At 43.6% G+C, this 19,823-nt stretch overlaps 3 protein-coding genes across 3 annotated transcripts; 2 read left to right on the top strand and 1 right to left on the bottom strand.

Annotated features, from left to right (window-relative positions):
* The first annotated feature begins 879 nt into the window (after positions 1 to 879).
* Positions 880 to 7,603, top strand: LOC103655622 (uncharacterized). The gene is made up of 7 exons (XM_008682346.3): positions 880 to 1,563; positions 6,047 to 6,130; positions 6,385 to 6,545; positions 6,632 to 6,671; positions 6,765 to 6,905; positions 7,037 to 7,156; positions 7,244 to 7,603. The coding sequence occupies exons 1-7, from the start codon at positions 880 to 882 to the stop codon at positions 7,391 to 7,393; spliced, it is 1,380 nt and encodes a 459-aa protein (XP_008680568.3). The 3' UTR covers positions 7,394 to 7,603.
* A 5,197-nt stretch (positions 7,604 to 12,800) lies between these two features.
* Positions 12,801 to 13,743, bottom strand: LOC103653928 (FCS-Like Zinc finger 3). The gene is made up of 2 exons (XM_008680728.3): positions 13,434 to 13,743; positions 12,801 to 13,318 (listed from the first exon to the last, which is right to left on the bottom strand). The coding sequence occupies exons 1-2, from the start codon at positions 13,661 to 13,663 to the stop codon at positions 13,174 to 13,176; spliced, it is 375 nt and encodes a 124-aa protein (XP_008678950.2). The 5' UTR covers positions 13,664 to 13,743; the 3' UTR covers positions 12,801 to 13,173.
* A 2,544-nt stretch (positions 13,744 to 16,287) lies between these two features.
* On the top strand, positions 16,288 to 19,609 carry LOC100283871 (uncharacterized). Its single transcript, XM_023302308.2, has 5 exons — positions 16,288 to 16,316; positions 16,930 to 17,152; positions 17,206 to 17,385; positions 17,466 to 17,636; positions 18,532 to 19,609. The coding sequence occupies exons 1-5, from the start codon at positions 16,288 to 16,290 to the stop codon at positions 19,297 to 19,299; spliced, it is 1,371 nt and encodes a 456-aa protein (XP_023158076.1). The 3' UTR covers positions 19,300 to 19,609.
* The last annotated feature ends 214 nt before the right edge of the window (positions 19,610 to 19,823 follow it).

The following is a 19,823-nucleotide window of genomic DNA, read 5'->3' as shown; positions in this document are numbered from 1 at the left end:
GACAGAGTCACCCGAAGGAAGACCATCAGAATGTGCAAAGTCAGATGGAATCATCACTCTGAGGAAGAAGCAACCTGGGAGCGTGAAGATGATCTGATGGCCAAATACCCTGAGCTCTTTGCTAGCCAACCCTGAATCTCGAGGGCGAGATTCTTTTAAGGGGGGTAGGTTTGTAACACCCCGAATTTTGGATTTGAATTTTTTCTTTTCTTCACTCGCCAAATTCGGGTGTTACCCTTTCCTTTTTCCTTTTCCCCTCGCTAAGCCTTGACCCTTTCCAAAGTTATAGCGGGACTCGGCTTGAGGTCTCGTGTAAAACAAAACCCTAGAAATACTTTATTTTGGTTTGCTGCACCATGCTGAACCATGCATTTGTTTTGTTAGATTGAAATTGTGAAAAAACATTCATCTAGATTTAAAGAAAAAGGAAAACCTTTTTCTTTTCTCTCCCCCCTCTCTTCCCTTTTCGGCCCAGCCGCCCCCTCCCCTCGCGCGCGGCCCAGCTGGCCAGCGTGGCCCAGCCGGCCTTTCCCCCCTCTCCCTTTCCCGTCGTGGGCCCCACGGCAGCCTAGCCGGCCTCCCGGCCCAGCCAGCCCCCAGCCCCCCCGCTCCCCACGCCGCGACCTCGGCGCAGGCGGTTGGAACCCCCCCCCCCCCGCGGGCCCAACCCGTCAGGCCTCCCCTCCCCAAACCCCTCTCTCTCACCTCCCCTGCTCGACCCGCCCCGCTCCCCTGCCCGGCTCGCCGAACCGCCCGCCGCCGGCCTCGCTCCCCGCGCGGTAAGCCCCTTCCCCCCCTCCTCCCCCCTCCCTCCTTCTTCCCCGCGCTCGCCGGCGCCCTCCCCGTGGCACGGTCGCGCCGCCCTCGGAGCTCGCGACCATGGCGCCCGCGGCCATGGCGCAGCGACCCGGCGCGGCCCCGCCCGCCCTCGGCGCTCGCCGGACCCGCCCACCCTCGATGCTCGCCCCCCCCCCCCCCCCCCCCCCGCGCGGTCCGCTCGGCCATGGTGGCTCGCCGTGGCGCGTGGCCCCGGCTCGCCGGCGCCCGGCCGTGGCGCCCCCCTCCCCCGTCATCCCCTCGCAGCCCCTGCCCACCCTCGGCGCGCGGCTTCGCGCGGTCCGGCCCCGATGGCTCGCCGGCGCGGCGGCCCGCGACCTCGCCGTGGCGGCCATGGCGCCCCCGGCTCGGTGCCCCCCGGCGTGCTCCCCTAGCCCGACCGTGGCGCGGCCCGGTTCGCCGGCCATGGCGGCTCGGCCCCGCCCGCTCGACGCTCCCCTGCCCCGTCCCCGGCGCCCCGCCTTGCCCTGGCCGTGGTGGCGTGGCCTTGGTGCGGCCGTGGCTCGGCCATGGCGCGGCCCCGGCAGCCGCCCGCCTTGGCGTCCCGCCCCTGCCCGGCGCGACCACGGCGTGTCGGCCCGGCGTGGCCTTGAGCTCGGCCCGGCGTGCTTATGGCGCGCGGCCTTGAGCTCGGCCAGCGCGCGGCCCCGCGCGGTCAGCCTCGACATGGCCCCGTTGTCGCCCGCGGCGTGCAACGCGTGCGCGTGCGTGCTCGCGTGGTGCACGGTGCTTTGGCACGGCTCGTCGTGCCCTTGGCGCGCTTGTCTACCCCCTAGACATGCCCGTCTACCCCCCTGTGTATTCCATGCGTAGTGATCACGTTATTTAATTAATAAATGGAAACTCAATTTGGAAATTGGTTACGTTAGTTAATTCATGTAGTTAATCATCTACCTTATTTAATGTTGATCAATTGAAAATGGTTATGATTCTATTAGTGCATGTGACTAATCCTTGTTATTGAAACTAAGTGGAACTAGAGCACGTAACGACTAGTTATGCGTCTACCCGTAATACGCCTCGAGTATAGCTTTAACCCCTGCGAGACCTTCTTTCTTCTCTTTCTAGCCATGGCAAATGCAATATCGTATGTCATACTCTATGCATATTTAATCCATTTGTTCTCTTGTATGGTGTACTGTTTGTTTCCTAATTCGAATGGGTGGATGTATGTATGTTTGCGCTCGCACAGAGAACGATCCGGTTGAGGAGCCCGAAGAACTCGCAGGAGAAGCCCCTGAGCAGCAGTCGGTTGGTGGAGGCAAGTGTCCCTCGACCCATCTCTGTCCTATACATTCTTTAATTCACCTCCCGTATTACACATTTATACCTAAGGATTGACTAGCTTTTGTTATCCATGTCCTTGTTTACCTATCTGGGTTGGATTATTATTGCTTAGTCTTATGCTATTGCTCAACTCTAATCAATGAACATGATGAGAATTATCAATGATACGTTGTTTTCCCCTATTTTATTATGATGTTATACTTGTGGCCTTCAAGAGGGCTCGAGCGGTTTCTCGAGTGCCTCTCCGTAAGGACCTGTTCGTTGGATGACCGCCCGGGAAAACAGTGCAACCATGAGGGTGGAATGGGGTTCCCTTAGCTGAATAATTAGAGGATCCGGGGTGTAGTTCGCTTAGCCGTCGTGCCGTTAATGGGGCTCAGTGTATGCGACTCGCTCTGCTAAGCTTGGGTTCGCCCCCTTGGGGAGGAGTGCGGTGCATTTAGGAAACCTAACGGGCGGCTACAGCCCCTGGGAATCTTTGTAAAGGCTACGTAGTGATGCCCTGCTGGGCCACCTAGGCAGTGGTCAATGGGGAGTAGCTCTCTCCGGGCAGAAAGGGAATCATGGCTTGTGGGTAAAGTGCACAACCTCTGCAGAGTGTTATGAAAACTGATATATCAGCTGTGCTCGCGGTTATGAGCGGCCAAGGGAGCTCCAGTGATTAGTGGTACTCGTTCGGATTACAGGTGGCAACGAGGTTGATGGTTCTTGGTAATGACTCTGGTAATGGTAAGTGGTACTCTTTCCGTTTGGAAAGGAGTACGTTTGGGTTAATAACGTGGGCTAAATCTAAAACTTGGCTTTCTCTACTAGTAATAATAATCTGACCAACTAAAAGCAACCGCTTGACTTACCCCCCCACATAAAGCTAGTCCACTACAGCCAGACAGGATACTTGCTGAGTATGTTGATGTGTACTCACCCTTGCTCTACACACCAAATACCCCCCTTCCCTAGGTTGTCCGCATTGCAACCACTGCTCAGGAGAAGATGAAGCCGTGGAAGGAGACTTCCAGGAGTTCCAAGACTATGACGAGTTTTAGGCGTGGGTTAGCGGCGACCCCCAGTCGGCTGCCTGTGAAGGCCGCGTTTATCTACGTTTCTTTTCCGCACTTTGATTTATTGTAAAGACTATGTGGATGTCTCAGACATATGATGTAATCGACTACTATTCCTTTTTAATACTATTCGAGCACTGTGTGATGATGTCCATGTTATGTAACTGCTGTGTACGTGAATTGTTGATCCTGGCACGTACATGGTTCACATTCGGTTTGCCTTCTAAAACTGGGTGTGACAGAAAGTAAAACATCGGAAAAAATAATGAAAAAAAACTTCCCCAAAAAGTAGACACTCATCTACTAAAAACTGGGTGTCTGTCCTTCCTGACCTCCCCCCAAATCCGTTTTAAAAAATGATAGGCCTTATCTAGAACTGTCAGGGGTTGGGTCGGACTACTAAGTTTGATTTCTTGAGAGAAATCATTAGGGAGGAAAAAGTTGATTTTATTGGTTTACAGGAAACTAAAAAAATCATTTCAATGATTCTCTCTTGGCCTCGCTTGCTGGTAACAAAATTTTTGCCTGGTTTTCCTCTCCTCCTAATGGGAGATCGGGTGGCCTTCTTGTGGGCTTTAACTCTGAGGTGTTTGATGTCAGAGAATTTGAAGCTGGTGAATTTTTGACTCGCACTCTTGTTCTCCACAGAGAAAAAAAATCTTATTTGGAATTTTGTCAATGTTTATGGGGATGCTCAAAAGGAACATAAAAGCCGGTTTCTCAGTGAATTGTCTGCAGTTTGTTTGAGAAGTCAGGTCCCCCTGCTTATTGGTGGTGACTTTAACATCCTCAGAAAAGCTGAGGAAAAAATAAACCGGGCGGCCTCAGTAAGTGGAGCTCCTTGTTTAATAGTATCATAGACCATCATGGTCTAGTGGAATTTGAACTGAAAAATAGATTGTATACGTGGTCTAATAACCGTAGTGATCCTATGTTTGAAAAGTTAGACAGATTTTTGGCCAGTCCTGACTGGGATCTTGCTTATAACAATATCAGTGTTCGTGGGATGAATAGATCCTTCTCGGATCATGCTCCTCTTTGTCTTCAAGCTGACGCTATTCCCATTGTGTGTAAGGACTTTAGATACGAGTTGTGCTGGAAGCTTAGACCGGACTTTCACAACTTAGTGAAAAGTAATTGGTCTCTCCCAGTTGGTGCGACCCATAGTCTTGATGTGTGGAAGCTGAAAATGAAGCGTCTGAGACAAAAGCTTAAAGGTTGGAATAATAATATTGTAGGTCACTACAAGAGGCTGAAAAAAGATTTGATTGAAAAAATTGATACCCTTGATAAAATCAGTGAGACTTCAGGTTTATCAGATGCTGATAGATTCATGAAGCTTGACCTGGAATCTAACCTTAATAAGTTCTTGTTAGATGGTGATGAGAACAAAGTACTTTCATTTGCTTGCCAAGCATAAAAAGAGAAAACTGAAGATCTTAACTCTTTCTCATGGTGATATTCTGGCTCATGATGATCATGGCATTAACCAACTGGCGACTTCTTTTTATAAAGATCTCTTTGGACCTTCTTAAGACTCCAGCATTTCTTTGGTTAATTTGGACATGAAGCAGCTTGAGGAGGGAGACAGAAACCTTCTTATTAGTCCTTTCTCTTTGGAGGAGATCAAAGATGTTGTGTTTGCTCTGAAACACAACAGTGCCCCGGGTCCTGATGGTTTTCCTTCTGAATTTTTTCAGGGGTTTTGGGAAGTCATTAAAAGCGATTTGTTTAATCTCTTTAAGTCCTTTCATGATGGTTCACTTAATATTGAGAGACTTAATTTCGGGATAGTCACTCTTATCCCAAAAGTTCCTGATGCGACTGATATTAAAGCCTTTTGTCCTATTTGTTTGCTTAACGTCTGTTACAAAATTATTACCAAAGTTTTGACTAATAGGCTGGCTCACTGCATTACCTCTGTGATTAGTGACCTCCAATATGGATTTATCAAAGGAAGATATATCATGGACGGTGTCCTTTCTCTTCATGAGATTATCCATGAAGTAAAACGGAAGAAACAGAATGGAGTGATTTTCAAAGTTGATTTTGAAAAAGCTTATGACAAGGTTAATTGGAATTTTCTTCATAATATGATGATTAAGAAAGGCTTTGGTGATAAGTGGAGTGATTGGGTGCTGAAGACTGTGAAAGGTGGTAAAGTTGCCATCAGAACTAATGATGTGGTTGGTCCTTATTTTAAAACACATAAGGGTGTTCGCCAAGGTGATCCTTTTTTCCCTCTCCTCTTTAATGTGGCTGCTGATGGTCTTGCTTGCTTGATTCAAAAAGCTAAAGATGAAGGTATTATCAAAGGTCTCATCCCACATATCATTTCTGGTGGTTGTTGCTGCTTACAATATGCTGATGACACTATTTTTTTGCTGCAAGATGATCTTGAAAATGCTAGAAACCTGAAGTTTATTCTTTGTATTTTTGAACAGATGTCTGGCCTTAAGATTAACTTTCATAAAAGTGAAATTATTTGTTTGGGGATTGTTCAGGTATTCTTGTATCCTCACGCGCTAAATGTTCTCTAAGTTTTACAAGTAAATAGGTATTAATATAGTTTTGTTATACACAAATTGAGTTGGTTGCATGAGTTATTAACTTTGAGTTATGCACCACCAATTTGTTTGACTAAATTTAAGAATAATATACGTTCAATACATCCTTCAAAATTTACCAAGTCTGTTAAAAAACTATGTAAAAGTCTGAAATGAATTTGTGGTATGTTTGATTATATTTGGTCTGAAATGAATTCCTGAATTTTGACAAAATATGATGTAGATCAGTAGGACATGGTTCATCATTTCTAGTTTTGTTTCTGGTGTTCGTTTTGTTGCTGATATATTTATTGGTAGGATGACATTTCTGGATGGACTGAGGATTTGTTCACTGCCAGAAAAAGTGCAATCAATTTACTTGGTGTTATAGCGCTATCAAAGGTTGTGATTCCTTTTTTATTATAGTTTGTTGAACACACATAGTACTGACTTCAGGCTGAGCAAAACATTTTAAGGGATTATTTTGCTATATTGTATTCCATGACTTTGTCTTCTATATCAAGTGATTTCAATGGCTGCATGCAGTCTTTCATATTTGAACACACTTGCTATTTTTCACAGAACCATGTAGTTTGTTGAATTAACTCAAAAATTGAGATGTTGCTGTCATTTGCTTACACTTTTTTTTGTTTCAGGGTCCACCAGTTGCATCTGCAGCATCAAAGCGTAAGAAAGGTGATAAAAATAAAGGGAAATCTGAAATGAGCTCAATTGGGGAGTTATTGGTCATCCCATTCCTGTCAAAGTTTCCTATACCTTCTCATGGTGAGGATGCATCATCAGTAGCAGTGCAGAAGTAACAAAGGCTTAAAGACGATTAGACATACCACTATGTTTATTTACTGTACTATTATCTTGATGTACTAAATGATTTCATTTCAGTTATTTCGGTGTTTTGATGGCATATGGAGGCCTCCAAGATGTAAGATTTTCAAATTTTACCCTTCTAGTGTGTCTTATTTTATGAATTGGTTTTATAAGAAAATGCAGATTCATTTCAGTATCCATCTTGCAGTTTCTGACAGAAAAGAAAGATTTGACAATTACATTGATCAGGAACCAGATTCTCCCATTATATTCTTTGGATCCTTGCAGCCCATATTTGATTTCAACGGCTAATTGGGTTATTGGTCAGCTTGCGATATGCCTACCAGAGGTTACATGTTTTTCTTGTTTTTAAATTCCATCATCTCATAGGACATGCTGGATCAAAGTAGAGGCTTAATGTAATATGTATATCCCTCTACATTATACATTTCACTTTATTTCTTGTTTGCTTACCTGTAGGACATGAGTTCTAGTATTTATCAGTCCTTAATGAAGGCGTTGACCATGGAGTATGTGGAGGACATAACTTGTTATCCGGTTTGTGCCTCTGCTTCTGGTGCTATTGCAGAACTCATCGAGGTAAGACTGAGTCAATGCAGTATTTTGCATTGTAGTCTACTTGCACCTGGAAATATGTACTGATATATTTTGTCTCTGTTTTTTTAGAATAGTTATGTTCCACCTGACTGGCTCATTCTTCTGCAAGTGGTTCTGAAAAGAATAAGTACTGGAGATGAAAATGAGTCTGCTCTTCTGTTCAAGCTTCTGGGCACAATAGTTGAGGGTGGACAGGAAAAAGTTGTCTCATATTCCTGAAATTGTATCCAACATTGCGAGTACTGTAATGGAGCTCCTGCCCCCTGTCCTAGATCCTTGGCCTCAGGTAGTAGTGCATCTTTCTTCTGTGTGGTCAATATTTTGGTACTTTGTGCATGGAGTACAATCACCATGCCTGCTTTTAATCTTATGATCAGTTATTACTTTCATGTTAACAATATCGTTTCCATCCAATGATAATTTATGGATTAGCTGATTCCTATACACATTGGTACTAAAAATTGGACATAAAAATATTAATCTAACTTGTAAACCTATTTGAATAGAATAATACCATACAATACATTTGGAAGTACTGACTGTTTACTTTTTTATATAGAAATGCATGTTTCCCCAGTCATGCCTGGACGATCACCTTTCATCATATCCCAGTATTCCTGGTGTATCGGATTCCTTGATCGAGGTTCTCCGGGCAATCCTTCTACTCCTGTTGGTGGCTGCTGCTATGATAGCTCCCTCGGTGAGAAGAATCAGCTATGGTTTTCCTGTTCTTTTGTTCACATCTCCATGGCATCTTGATGAGTTTTCCTTTTTTTTAATTGTGGGGTATTGTTGCCTTTTAGGGCTCTTGACAAAGTTCCTGAACTTGCTAAAAGGTGCACCTGGTGGCATTGTTGATCTAAATAATGCTACAGAAACTCTAGAGGTTGATCACAGCTGAAATGTTGATCATAGCTGTTCATCTACTACCACATAGCTAAGCGACCTGTAGCCTGCACTGCACGGACGACAACGGAACCGCTGAAACCGTCGTCAAAGCAAGGGAAACGGTTGCCAGATATCATTACAACTGCGCACAGAATAATTAATTAACCAAGTGGAAACTGCTGGTGCCTGCACTGCACGGACGGACAGTACTGCACCTTTGGACTGGGAACAGATGGAGTCAGTTCTCGGAGAGCCCATGGACAGAACCTTGTAGCTGCCATCATCGCCTGCGCGAGCAATGGGAGAGCGATAGCTGAGAAAGAAGAGGAGCAGCAGCTTCGGAATAGGAGAGGTCATGGATGGCTTGCGGTTCAGCAGCTGAGATGTCAGATATGTAGTGAGTTGCCGCTTTAGAATGCACCTGCTGCTCATATAGTTATATATAGAGACGGAGGCAGGGAGCAAGATGAACGATGTTACAAAAAGCTTGGTTGTTTCAAGCTGACAATATGGTATGTTAGTTTGTCGTTGACCTGTTGTCTTGAGGTATTGAAGTGGTGAAACTTGCTTGACTGTTTTCAACATTCATTTCAGGAGGGCTATGCATTACCACCTCTATCATGCGTAAACGATGCTTATGTGTTACTTGAGTTTGTCATGAGTTCTGTCACTTGCATGGAAGAAACTGAAAGTCTGAAGGTCTTTGAGCTGGTAGCTACATGGGCTGACGCAATTGCCAACTGGGACTCCTGGGAGGAGATGGAGGATCAGGGTGTTTTCAACACAATTAAAGAAGCTATCAATTTCCACCAGAGATTTGAATTCATATAAAGTTAGGCTTAACATTAGTGCAAACAGTTGTATTTTAGTTTAGATTTAGAATACACTTATGTATGTGTTGTTTGACAATGCTTATTTATGATATATTGAATGGTACTTATTTATATTATATTAATTATAATTGTTGGGGGCCTTCGGCTTCCGAAGGTCCTCAAAAACATGATTTAACAATGTTTTCCAAGTGAAATATGTGAACAGGTGTCTTCGGAATCGGGTTACGGCTATACAAGAGTATGGTCAAGACGAAGCTTGAAGTGGGACGGAAGGCGATTGTGACGAAGGATAAGATGATCACGAAGCTATGCGCAGATAAGCTTCGGCATGACAGCAGAAAAGGGGAAGCGACTTAAAGATGAAAAGCCAAATTAGACCCTGAAGAATTACTATAGAGTTATTGATAAATGTAAAGGGCATTAATGTAATTTTACACGGGCTGCGTCCCGTGTCTATAAATAGATGAACAGTACTCCCGTACTGTTCACGCTGACTTGGCATTTGCTTTTCGCATCACACCTGTACCTTTACCTTTCGTCAATTAGAAGGTACATTTATAATTTGTTATTATGAATTTGATAATGCAAAATAAAAATAAGTTGATAATAATATCGGTATTATTATTTATATTTCATATATGTATTCTCCTTCATCATCTGTCGAGCTTACGAAGGTCTTTTCCTTCATAACCTTCGTCCAGAATTCATTATATCCGAAGGGACATAATGTCTTCAAGGACGAAGGACTTTAACATTTAACACTCTTTATGTTGTCTTGTTCTTAACTCTTAGCATTTGAGAACAAGTCCCCAACAATAATGTTGTTCAATATATGTGTATGTATATTTCTCTTTCAAATTATTATAACGTGACATCTGAAAAATGATTATAAATTGAAGAATATACTGTTGTGTAAGTCATTTCGTTTAACTTAATAAGACGGTCACCAAAATGTCTAATATCAGTCTCCTAAATACGACGGTTTCTAAAACGTCCATTATTAGTCACCTAAATAAGATGGTTTTCTTATTGTAATCGTCTATTCTTGTAGGATATTCGAGACGGTTTGATAAATACTTTATGACTTTTAATGTTTGTATTCTCTACGATTCTTTAGAAGCAGTGTCTTAAAAAACCTAATTCAAGACGGTTTATCGGACGAAATGACTTAAACAAATACTTTTTTCAGACGGTTTATCGGACAAAATGACTTAAACAAATACCTTTTTCAGACGGTTATAAATTAAAAACTGTCTTATATAATATCTTTTAAGACGGTTTATAACCATCTTAAATGTGGGACATCTTTTGCGACTCCATCAAAATTGGACACTTCATAAGCGTCTTAATAACTGAAAATTAACCGTCTCATATAGCATGATCTGTAGTAGTGATTAATAGTATGCTGACATTTTTACTTGCCCTCCAAGTACCCTCCCTATGAAATACTTAGGGGTTCCAATTGATAACAAAAAGCTATGCAAATCTTTGTGGGATCCCATAGTAGGAAAAATTGAAAGCAAATTGGGCTCCTGGCAAGGCCGTTTCCTTAGTCTGGGTGGTCGATTAGTTTTGATCAACAGCAGTCTCACCAATGTTCCCCTGTACATGCTCTCTTTGTACAAATGCCCCAAAGGTGTATTAAAAAATGGATATTTTTAGAAAAAGGTTATTATGGCAGGGTGGCCACAATCAGAAAAAAAATACCATTTGGCTGAGTGGAATTTAGTCTGTTCTCCCAAAAATATGGGTGGTCTTGGTGTTCTTGACTTGCAAAAAAATGAATGAAGCTTTGCTGGCGAAGTGGTTTTGGAGACTAGAAAATTCTAGTGGCTTGTGGCAATCCATTGTTCATAACAAGTATGTTAAAAACAGGCCTATCATTTCTGTGAAGAAGAGACCTTCTGATTCTCACTTCTGGAAAGGTATACTCTCAGTTCGAGATAAATATTATAATTTTTGTAAAATAATATTAGTAATGGGAAGAGCTCTAGTTTCTGGAAAAACATCTGGTGTGGCAATGAAAAATTGGCTGACAAGTACCCTAACTTGTTTGAATTTGTTTATGACAAGGATATTACAGTTCATAATGTCATCTCCTCCAACTTTCAGTCGCTTACGTTCAGAAGAAGACTTATTGGTGATTTAGGGGAGGCTTATAATGACCTCATGTCCTGTTGTAGCGATGTCTTGCTTTCTCGAGATGAGGATTCTTCGAAGTGGTTGTTGGGTTGCAAAGGTTTTTCAGTGAACTCCTTTTACAAAATGATGAAGAATTCTCTGATTGAGGTTCCTTTGAATTTTTTTGTAGAAATCTAGGCTTCCCCATAAAATTAAGGTGTTTCTGTGGTTGGTCAGAAATAAGAAGATTCTGACAAAAGATAATTTGTTTAAAAGGCACTGGCAAGGAATCTTGATTGTATCTTTTGTGGACTTCTGGAGTCCATAGACCATTTGCTTTTTCACTGTCCAGTGGCCAGGTTTATTTGGAGAATTATCCAAATTGCATTTAATCTGTCCTCTACTCCCAAAGATACGGCCGACCTTTTCGGTCCCTGGATCAACAGTTTTCATAAAACTGAAAAAAAATCTGGTTCTCTTTGGGTGTGGTGCTGTCCTTTGGGCAATTTGGCGTACTCGTAATGACGGTTGCTTCAATAATAAGTTGATTGATGATCCATCTAATGTGATTTTTCCTGTTGCTACTGGATTGATGCTTGGTCTATTCAGCAGACAAAGAGGGGAAAAAAACTGGTGGAACAAGGAAGCCGCAGAATTCGAAAGATAACAAGTGACATCTACAACAAAGTCTATGGTTGGAAGTCGATCGACAGGCGCCTCCAGTGACATTTTGGCTGCTGATGCATCTTTTCAAGTTTTGTACTATTTTGATGTAATTAGCTTATCTTCCTTGTTAGATAAAAACCTAGCTTTGGTCGTTGCTGTTGGTGGCTGGTCCAGGCTGCTTTTAGACTTGTCTCTAGTTTGTCTCTTTGGGTGGTTGGTAGTCTCTCAAGTATTTCTGGAATACTTCATTCCCTTAGTTGGGCTTAACCCTTTCGTAGCTGATAATTGTCGTAGTCTTGTCGGCTTTTGGCTGCTGGTTAAGGCTGTGGTATTGTAAAAACCTGGATCCGGTTACTATTTCTTAATGAAATAGGGGGTGTTCCCCTCTGTCAAAAAAAAGATAGTCTTAGTTTGGGTGACTGAGTGACCCTTTGCCCACTTGATCGATCCTTAGATCAGGTGTTGACTAGTTGGGCCTATCGAGTTACATATATTGAAGCGCAGGACTGCAGAGAGAGAGAGAATATTGCCTCACCGAGTATATAATGCAGTATTTTGTGGAACCAATCGGGATCATCGTTTCCATTTATTTTTACCGATATTGTTTTTGTTTTTATGGTTATCGTTTCCGTTTTCCGTTTGCCATAAAACACGATAAAATCTTGAAAGCAAGACCCTGCTAATTGCTAAAGACTGGCTGATGAGATGCCGTAACGTGTCAAGAATCTTGCACGGGGAGAAGCTCCCCAAGTGCTCTTTCTTTAGGGTTGCCTAGAACTATTCTCCCTCTCCAGCTATCCCTCGGAGCGTGCGCGGTGGGCGCACACACACATGGTTGCTTTGCAAAGCACCAGCAACGACGCAATGATATTATTAATTAATAAATAATCGACGATCATTGTCAGAGCGCGGGTGGTTAATTTGTTAACTCCGAACGGCACTTTCACAAGTACTGTCCAATTGGCACATCTGGTTACTTATATGACCATTTGCGTTCGTGAAAGTCAGTGGCAGTCGATCTTATTACGGTGTTTGGAACTGGAGGCTGTTTCGTTTGTTGCATAAGGCTACTAGAAATTTAGTCTTTCAGTTTTGTATTTTGGAATTTGTTCGCCATAGACGGTAGTAGGTGCCGGAATGTTACGTTGGACGGTTGGAGTACATGTACATGGCAGTCGCACACAAACACACGCCAGCTGCATGCTCTAATGCGGTAATCAGCACAAAAAGGAAAACCTGCAGACGATCTGTTCTTTCTCCGGCCCCCCGTGCATGCTTCAATCAACAGCTGAGCTCCAGCTTGCTCTTCTTGGCTGGCAAACAACAAGCTACATGGTATATGCTATATCTGGAGGCCACATGCGTACCAACAGGACCAACAGCTCGAGGCGGCCGGCGACATGAGCGAATGAATGATCAGTTCATTTTCGGATGCCGCTGCATCGACCGATCGATCACCGCGCCCAGAGCGGAATCCTCTGCGGGCTGCTGCTAGCTCCGCCGCTCCCGCTCCCGCTTCGTCGCAGTCGCAGTCGCAGTCGCAGCAGCATGCTGCCTGGACCTCTTCTTCTCCCTCGCCTCGTCGTCCTCAATCTGCTGCTGCCGGCACTCGTCGCTGCAGAACGGGGTGTCGCCCCTGCATGCACATCCACACGGACGCGCGTCGATCGCAACGACCGGCTTTCTTCTTGCGCGAGAATAATTTATTTGCACACATGCCCGCGCGCGTGTTGGCGTCTCACGTTGTTTACCTGTACATGAAGATGTCCTTGTTCCCGCCAAGATGTCGCCCGCACCGGAAGCAGGCGTCGAGGTAGTAGTGGTGGAGCCGCTCTCCGGCGTCAGCGTCGCCGCGGGACGCACGGCGGGTCTTCGGCGACGCCGAGCTAGGGTTGCGAGGCAACGTGTGGGCCGGGAAGCCGGTGGGCTCGACGGAGCCCACGGTCCCCCAGGAGGTGAAGTAGTAGTAGTAGTCCTCCATTGGTTTCTTTGGCTGGCTCGTTCCCACCGGTGGGTTCCTTTTCACTTGCTGGGATGGGAGGAAGAAGAACGTGGTTGTGGTCTTGTGGAGTCGCGCCCTACACCGACGCATTTTATAAAGCGGGCGGGGCTCCTTTCCTAGGGTTAATTTTTTTTTTTTTTTTTTCTCTCTATGATTACATATGGAGGTTGGCCCATCTGGTCTTGTTTGCGTCGTTAGGGCTCCTTTGCAACATAGGTGGCGTTTGGTTTACTTATTAGTAAGGTAATAAGTAATCGATAACGTTAAATTATGTTTGTTTAAGTCCAATCATAATCGATATCATACTACAAATGGATACCACCCTATTTAAATTTGTTACCACCGGTATTCGAGTGTGAATCGTTACCATTATCATTAATTACGTTACATTTCGCGAACCAAAGGGCACCATAGAAATTTTATAGAAATAATATACAAATTTCACAGGTTTTAGTTATAAACACAGAAAAATGTAGACTTTATAAAAAATTTCTTTTGGTCCAAAAGGAGCCTTAGTGTTTTCTGGGATCTCTTTGTTTTTCCTTGTAGAATGTTGTCCAACCAAATAACAAGTAGTTTCCTCCGCTTATATTTAGGGTATGTTTGGTTTGCCTTTTGACTTTTATCCCCTAAAAACAATGAGCTCAATCTAGGAAATAGCTTTTTTTTCAAAAGTTAGTGTAAAACTGAAACCACCTCTGAACTTGCTTTTAGTCGCTTTCAGATGAAATTGTGAAAAAAATATATAGAACAACATTTAGCGGTATTTAGTGGCTTCCATCAAACGATTTTTTAGCTTTTTATAGCTTATAGCCCATAGCTCACAGTAACCTTTTTTTCATAGCTGATAATCAACAACACCTTTTTTCACAGCTACAGACCAACCAAATGGACCCTTATTTTCCTCCTTTTTAGTGACTCTAAGTAAAAGTGATAAAGTATGGTGATTTTCTATATACATTTGACTAAAGCTTCTATTATTGATGCGTCACCTAAACAACTTAGGTGATGTTTGGTTCACGAAATGTAACGCAAAGGGTAATGGTAATGGTTTACACTCGATTACTGTCGGTAACAAGTTTGAATAGTCCGGTATCAATTTTTAGTATGGTATCTGATTACGGTTGAACTAAAACAAACATGATTTAACGTTATCACTTACCCATTACGTTACAAATATGTGAACCAAACGGTATATTAATTCCTACCAATATTATCATGCACAAATTTCCATCTATTTTATATAACCGTGACACAAAATCTAAGGCCATGTTTGGAAGTGTGGTATTTTTGCAGTTTTGAAACAATATTATAGTATTTTATGATACTATAGTATTGGAACTAAAAAAATGTTTGGTTTATACAGGCAAAAACATAGTTTTAAATACTATGGTTTACCCAAAATAGTGGTATTTTTGGAGTTTTCGAAACTCCACTTGGGATCACAGTTTTCTTCTCTTCTCTCTACATATACTTTGTTTTTTCAATGGAACTAAATAGATCTTGGTTTTGAGCAATAATATGGTTTTACTGTGGTAAAGTAATACCGTAATATTTATGTTATGTACAATTCTAAACTATGGTATTTCAAAACTAAATTTTCAAACATACCCTGAGCGGTCTCTTTTACGTCTCCAAATGAGCATATGGTGCAGGTTATTATACTAGTTTTAAACCTTCGAAGGAGCTATTTAGATGGCTCCATCTGCACTAGCAGATGAAAATTTAGGGTTTAGGATTTTAGGTTTTAGGGTGCTCATGTGTGCGTTGAGATGGTGATGGGTAATCAAACCCGAATACACGATGACGATGGATTTTATATGATATGTAGGCAGATATATGATGATTTCTATACCCACAAGCTACGGGTATATATGTTAATGGACAACAACCTATATCTGTTGAGTAGACGAGTACACATGGATACTATTCATACCTGTATATCCGTAGATAAAATATGTCTGTATCATACCACTCTTATTATCTAATAAAAGCCATCTTACTTAAAAAAAACCCTTCTTCGACTATTGTCATATGGTTTGTTATATTTTAAGTTGGACTTATTTTTGTGTATTTATTTTCGAAATATTAGAATTTGAGATCTTCTTAGCGGGTACGACTTACATAGAAGTAAAATTACCTACGTGGGCATGGATATAAGTAAGATTTTATACCGCGAGTGTAAATAGATAACCCGATATGTCTAATTTTATCTGATAGATATAAAAATGAAATGTTATAACACGACGGATATATACCAGTTGTCATCTATATCTGTGCGTCGTGCCTCCAAAAGCTCGACATTCGCCGCCCGCAGTCCAGTCCAGTCGCGAGCCGAATCGTCCATCCGAAACGATCAGATGGCTACATCGTTTCAATTCCATATTTTCTTTTTAGAAATATTATCGAAACTGATATTGCTGAAAATAAGTACTATAGCGACACTACGGCAACTTCAAAAATAAAACTATTCAGTCGAAAATATCTAGGTAATAATCGAAAATCAATCATGACTTAAGAATAGTAAGGCAGCATTGTACACGTGTAATAAATCAAGATGGTAAGGTATACCATCAATTTTCGTGCTATCTTCATATGGCGATATGCTAACACAGAAACATGCTAGTATTAGGTAAGTTGACAAACTTCACCGCCTATTTGAATCCTTTATTTATTGTTAGAATGAGCCAGCTAACTATTAGTTAGAGACTGTTTGAAACCTTTAGATAATAGTTTGGTTAGAATACTAGATTCTCATATATCTCTACTCCTATTAAGAACGTAAGGAGGGCGTCCACAGCCCCTCGTGCCCCGCCTCCGCCTGCCCATGCCTCGCGTTGCCTCCTTTCTTCTGCCCATGCCTCGGCAAGCGCCCTCTCCCACCGCGGCGATCTCCCTCGGCAAGCGCTCCCCTCTCCCCCGCGGCAATCTCGGCGAGCCCCCAGCCGCCATCCATGGCGCCTTCCATTCTCGCTTCTAGAAACCCTGCCCGCCAATCTCGGGGCGCCCTCGCTCGCTCGCTCCGCGGGGCCCCAACCTGCCCTCCCCCGCGCGCTGCGTCCACGCCGATCCACTTTCCATCGAGTTCTAGGCCCCCGCGGCAATCTGCCTCCCCCGGAATGGCGCCATCTCGAGTCCGCCCAGCCGCCATTCTCGCTTCGGGGCGCCGCGCCGATCCACTTTCCATCGGGTTCCAGAAACCCCGCCCGCTAATACCCTCGCGTCTGTAGATCTCGGGTCTGTAGATGGAATGCTCGCCTCCACGCCATTCATGGCGCCTTCCTCGGTCCCCTTCCCCACGTCCGCGACGTCCTGCTGTACTGGTCGGGGCTGGTGACGGCTGCGGCGTCCTTCGTGGCGGCGGCCTCCGCGGCGTTCCTGCCGGAGGGGAACCCCGTCGCCTCCGCCATCACCGGCGCTGCCGACCTCATGTACGCCTGCGACGCCGCGAGGCTGGACCTATCGCCGGTCCTCATCCACATCTATGTGACTATGTCACCACGATAAAGCGCTTCCTCCAGGTGCTGTGGGCGATCGGGGCGCTCGGCTCCGTCGGGACCTACCTCGTCGCCGCCCGCCCGCTGGATGAGGGCCTCGTGCAGTACGTGGTGGACCACCCCGCCGTGTTGTGGTTCGTCGGCCCCACGTTCGTCGTGCTCACTGGCCTCGTCTTCAAGGAAGGTATGCTAATCCTGCTGCTTGTTCAAGGAAGATGTTGGCAATAACTGCATCCATTCCCCCCACAGGTCTCTGCTATGGGAACTGGATAATAGATTGCTAGGTGCACCCGCTGTACGAGCGCTTGCTCGAGGCACACGTCACCTGCCACCGCGTCACCACCCCCGTGGACCAGCTCCCACGCATCGATGCACAGATAGCGATGAGGCCCCTGCCTATGGCGTCGGCGGCGGGCGAAGCACACACGAGAGGCGAGGAGCTCGACCTCTTCATGGTCAGTGTACCGAAACTCTCTCGTCTCTCTTCCTCTCACGGTCTTGTCGTGGTGAAGCTAATAAGGTTGTCCGATGGTTCTCTATGGATCTGTTAAGTCCTGCAATAAACAAAACTCAGAGCTAAAATCTTTTACTACCACACGCTTATGTCCTAGCGCTAAGCATTTTTAAAATGTAAATTTAGGGCCCCTCCAACAATCGACTATAGAAGATAGTGGGTTTTTTATTTTAATACACACGAGTGGTATACTATCTTTGGTGCCGATAGGTATTTTTCTGTTTGCCATATCCATTTATATTTATCAAAAAAACTGCACCCAATGATTGTGTTGCCAACTGTGAATTCTTACTGTTCAAGTTTCAATAATAAAAATAGGTTCCTTTATCACCGTTTGTGGTTCATATTAGGTTTTATTTTTGGGAGTTGATTATGTTTTTTCTTTACAAATGGAACAGTCCTGCTATTCAGGAGAATAAGGTTGCTACAATGCAGTACATATCCGGTACTGGATCTTTAAGAGTCGGAAGTGAATTTCTTGCAAGGTACCATGAGGTTAAGAAGTTTTCCTGGCTCCTTACAGTTTTCCTGCTTCCCCATTTTATGCATGATTGCTAAATTATACAAATAATATGTTCCATTTGTAAAGAAAAAACCACCCTTGTAAATTATCTTGCTGGATATCCTTAATATAAGAGATACATTGCGGTTGCCAAAATGTTGTGTTTACAGGGAATAAATGGTGAGATACTATCCAATTCCACCATGTAACATTTAACTGAAGTGCTCTCTTTGATGTTCACTGTTGGAGTGCTAAAAAACATGTTATCCATTTTGTCGTGTACTATTTTGTTTCATTCTGAGTTCTGACCAACTAATGTGCTTGCTTTAAACAGAGAGGAAAAATAGATATGTGTAAGCTATATTTATTTAAGGAATCTCTATGCTATTTTTATGACAAAAGCTTATTTTTGAAGGCTTCTTCTGGGAGGACATTAATCACCGCACAAATTCCGCTTGTTGCGAGCCATCCAGATGTGCATGAGCCATGTGATGATTCCTTTGCCCTTGTTGATGCACTACTCTCAGATAAAGCACAACTCTTGACACTACAACCAAGGTTATGTATGGAGGTAGGGTTTGGTAGTGGTTATGTCATCACCTCGCTTGCAATCATGCTCAGGCAGTTAGGCTCTGGAGCCCAGTACCTAGCAACTGACATCAACCAACATGCTGCCGAGACAACTCAAGCGACCCTTGAAGCTCATGGGGTGCATGCAGATGTGATTGTTACTGACATCATGTCTGGTCTTGATAAACGCCTTGCTGGTATGGTTGATGTGGCAGTTGTTAACCCTCCTTATGTGCCAACTCATGTGGAAGAAGTCGGATGTAGAGGCATTGCTGCGTCTTGGGCAGTCGGTTTGAATGGCCGCCAAGTGATAGACAGGATCCTTCCTGCTGTGCGTGAGATGCTATCAGAAAGAGGGTGGCTGTACATGGTGGCCCTCGAAGATAATGATCCTTCAGACATATGTCATCTGATGAGCGAGATGGGGTATGCATCCCGCGTTATCTTGAAGAGGTGTACTGAGGAGGAGAGCCTTTATGTTCTCGAGTTCTGGCGAGATCCACACGCTGTTACAAGTGCGTCGCCGAAATGATTATTGTTTCGGGCCCTTAATTGGTTGTACCTCAACAGTTAATAAGAGATCATACAGATTATAGAGGAATTCCTACCAGCTTGGATTTTTTTCAGATTCTTCTATTCATTTTTTTGTCGTAGCTAATTGATTCATAAATTTTAGGAACCTTCGAGAAATGTTCCAGATTGATGCTGCAGATTACATGATGTCCATATGTGGTGATGACAGTCTGAAAGAGCTTTCTTCACCTGGGAAAAGCGGCAGTATTTTCTATCTCTCACAGGATGAACGTTTTGTCATAAAAACCTTGAGAAAAACTGAGTTGAAGGTATCACCTCACAGGTTTTTTATGAGTGCGTGTTTTACTTGTCTTATTATGTGGATGAATTATATATTTACAGCCAGGAAAAAATTGTTGCACATAAGATTTATGATCCTAATATTAGTTAACATTAATAGGGGGAAATCATAGGATAAAAATAATTTATATCATTGTTGAGTGATAAGTTATGCCTACTGCAGATTGGTTTGATGTAATACAT

Source organism: Zea mays, chromosome 4, assembly GCF_902167145.1.
Source record: "Zea mays cultivar B73 chromosome 4, Zm-B73-REFERENCE-NAM-5.0, whole genome shotgun sequence".
In the NCBI taxonomy this organism is placed as follows: Eukaryota; Viridiplantae; Streptophyta; class Magnoliopsida; order Poales; family Poaceae; genus Zea; species Zea mays.
This window is presented reverse-complemented; position numbering and strand designations above follow the sequence as displayed.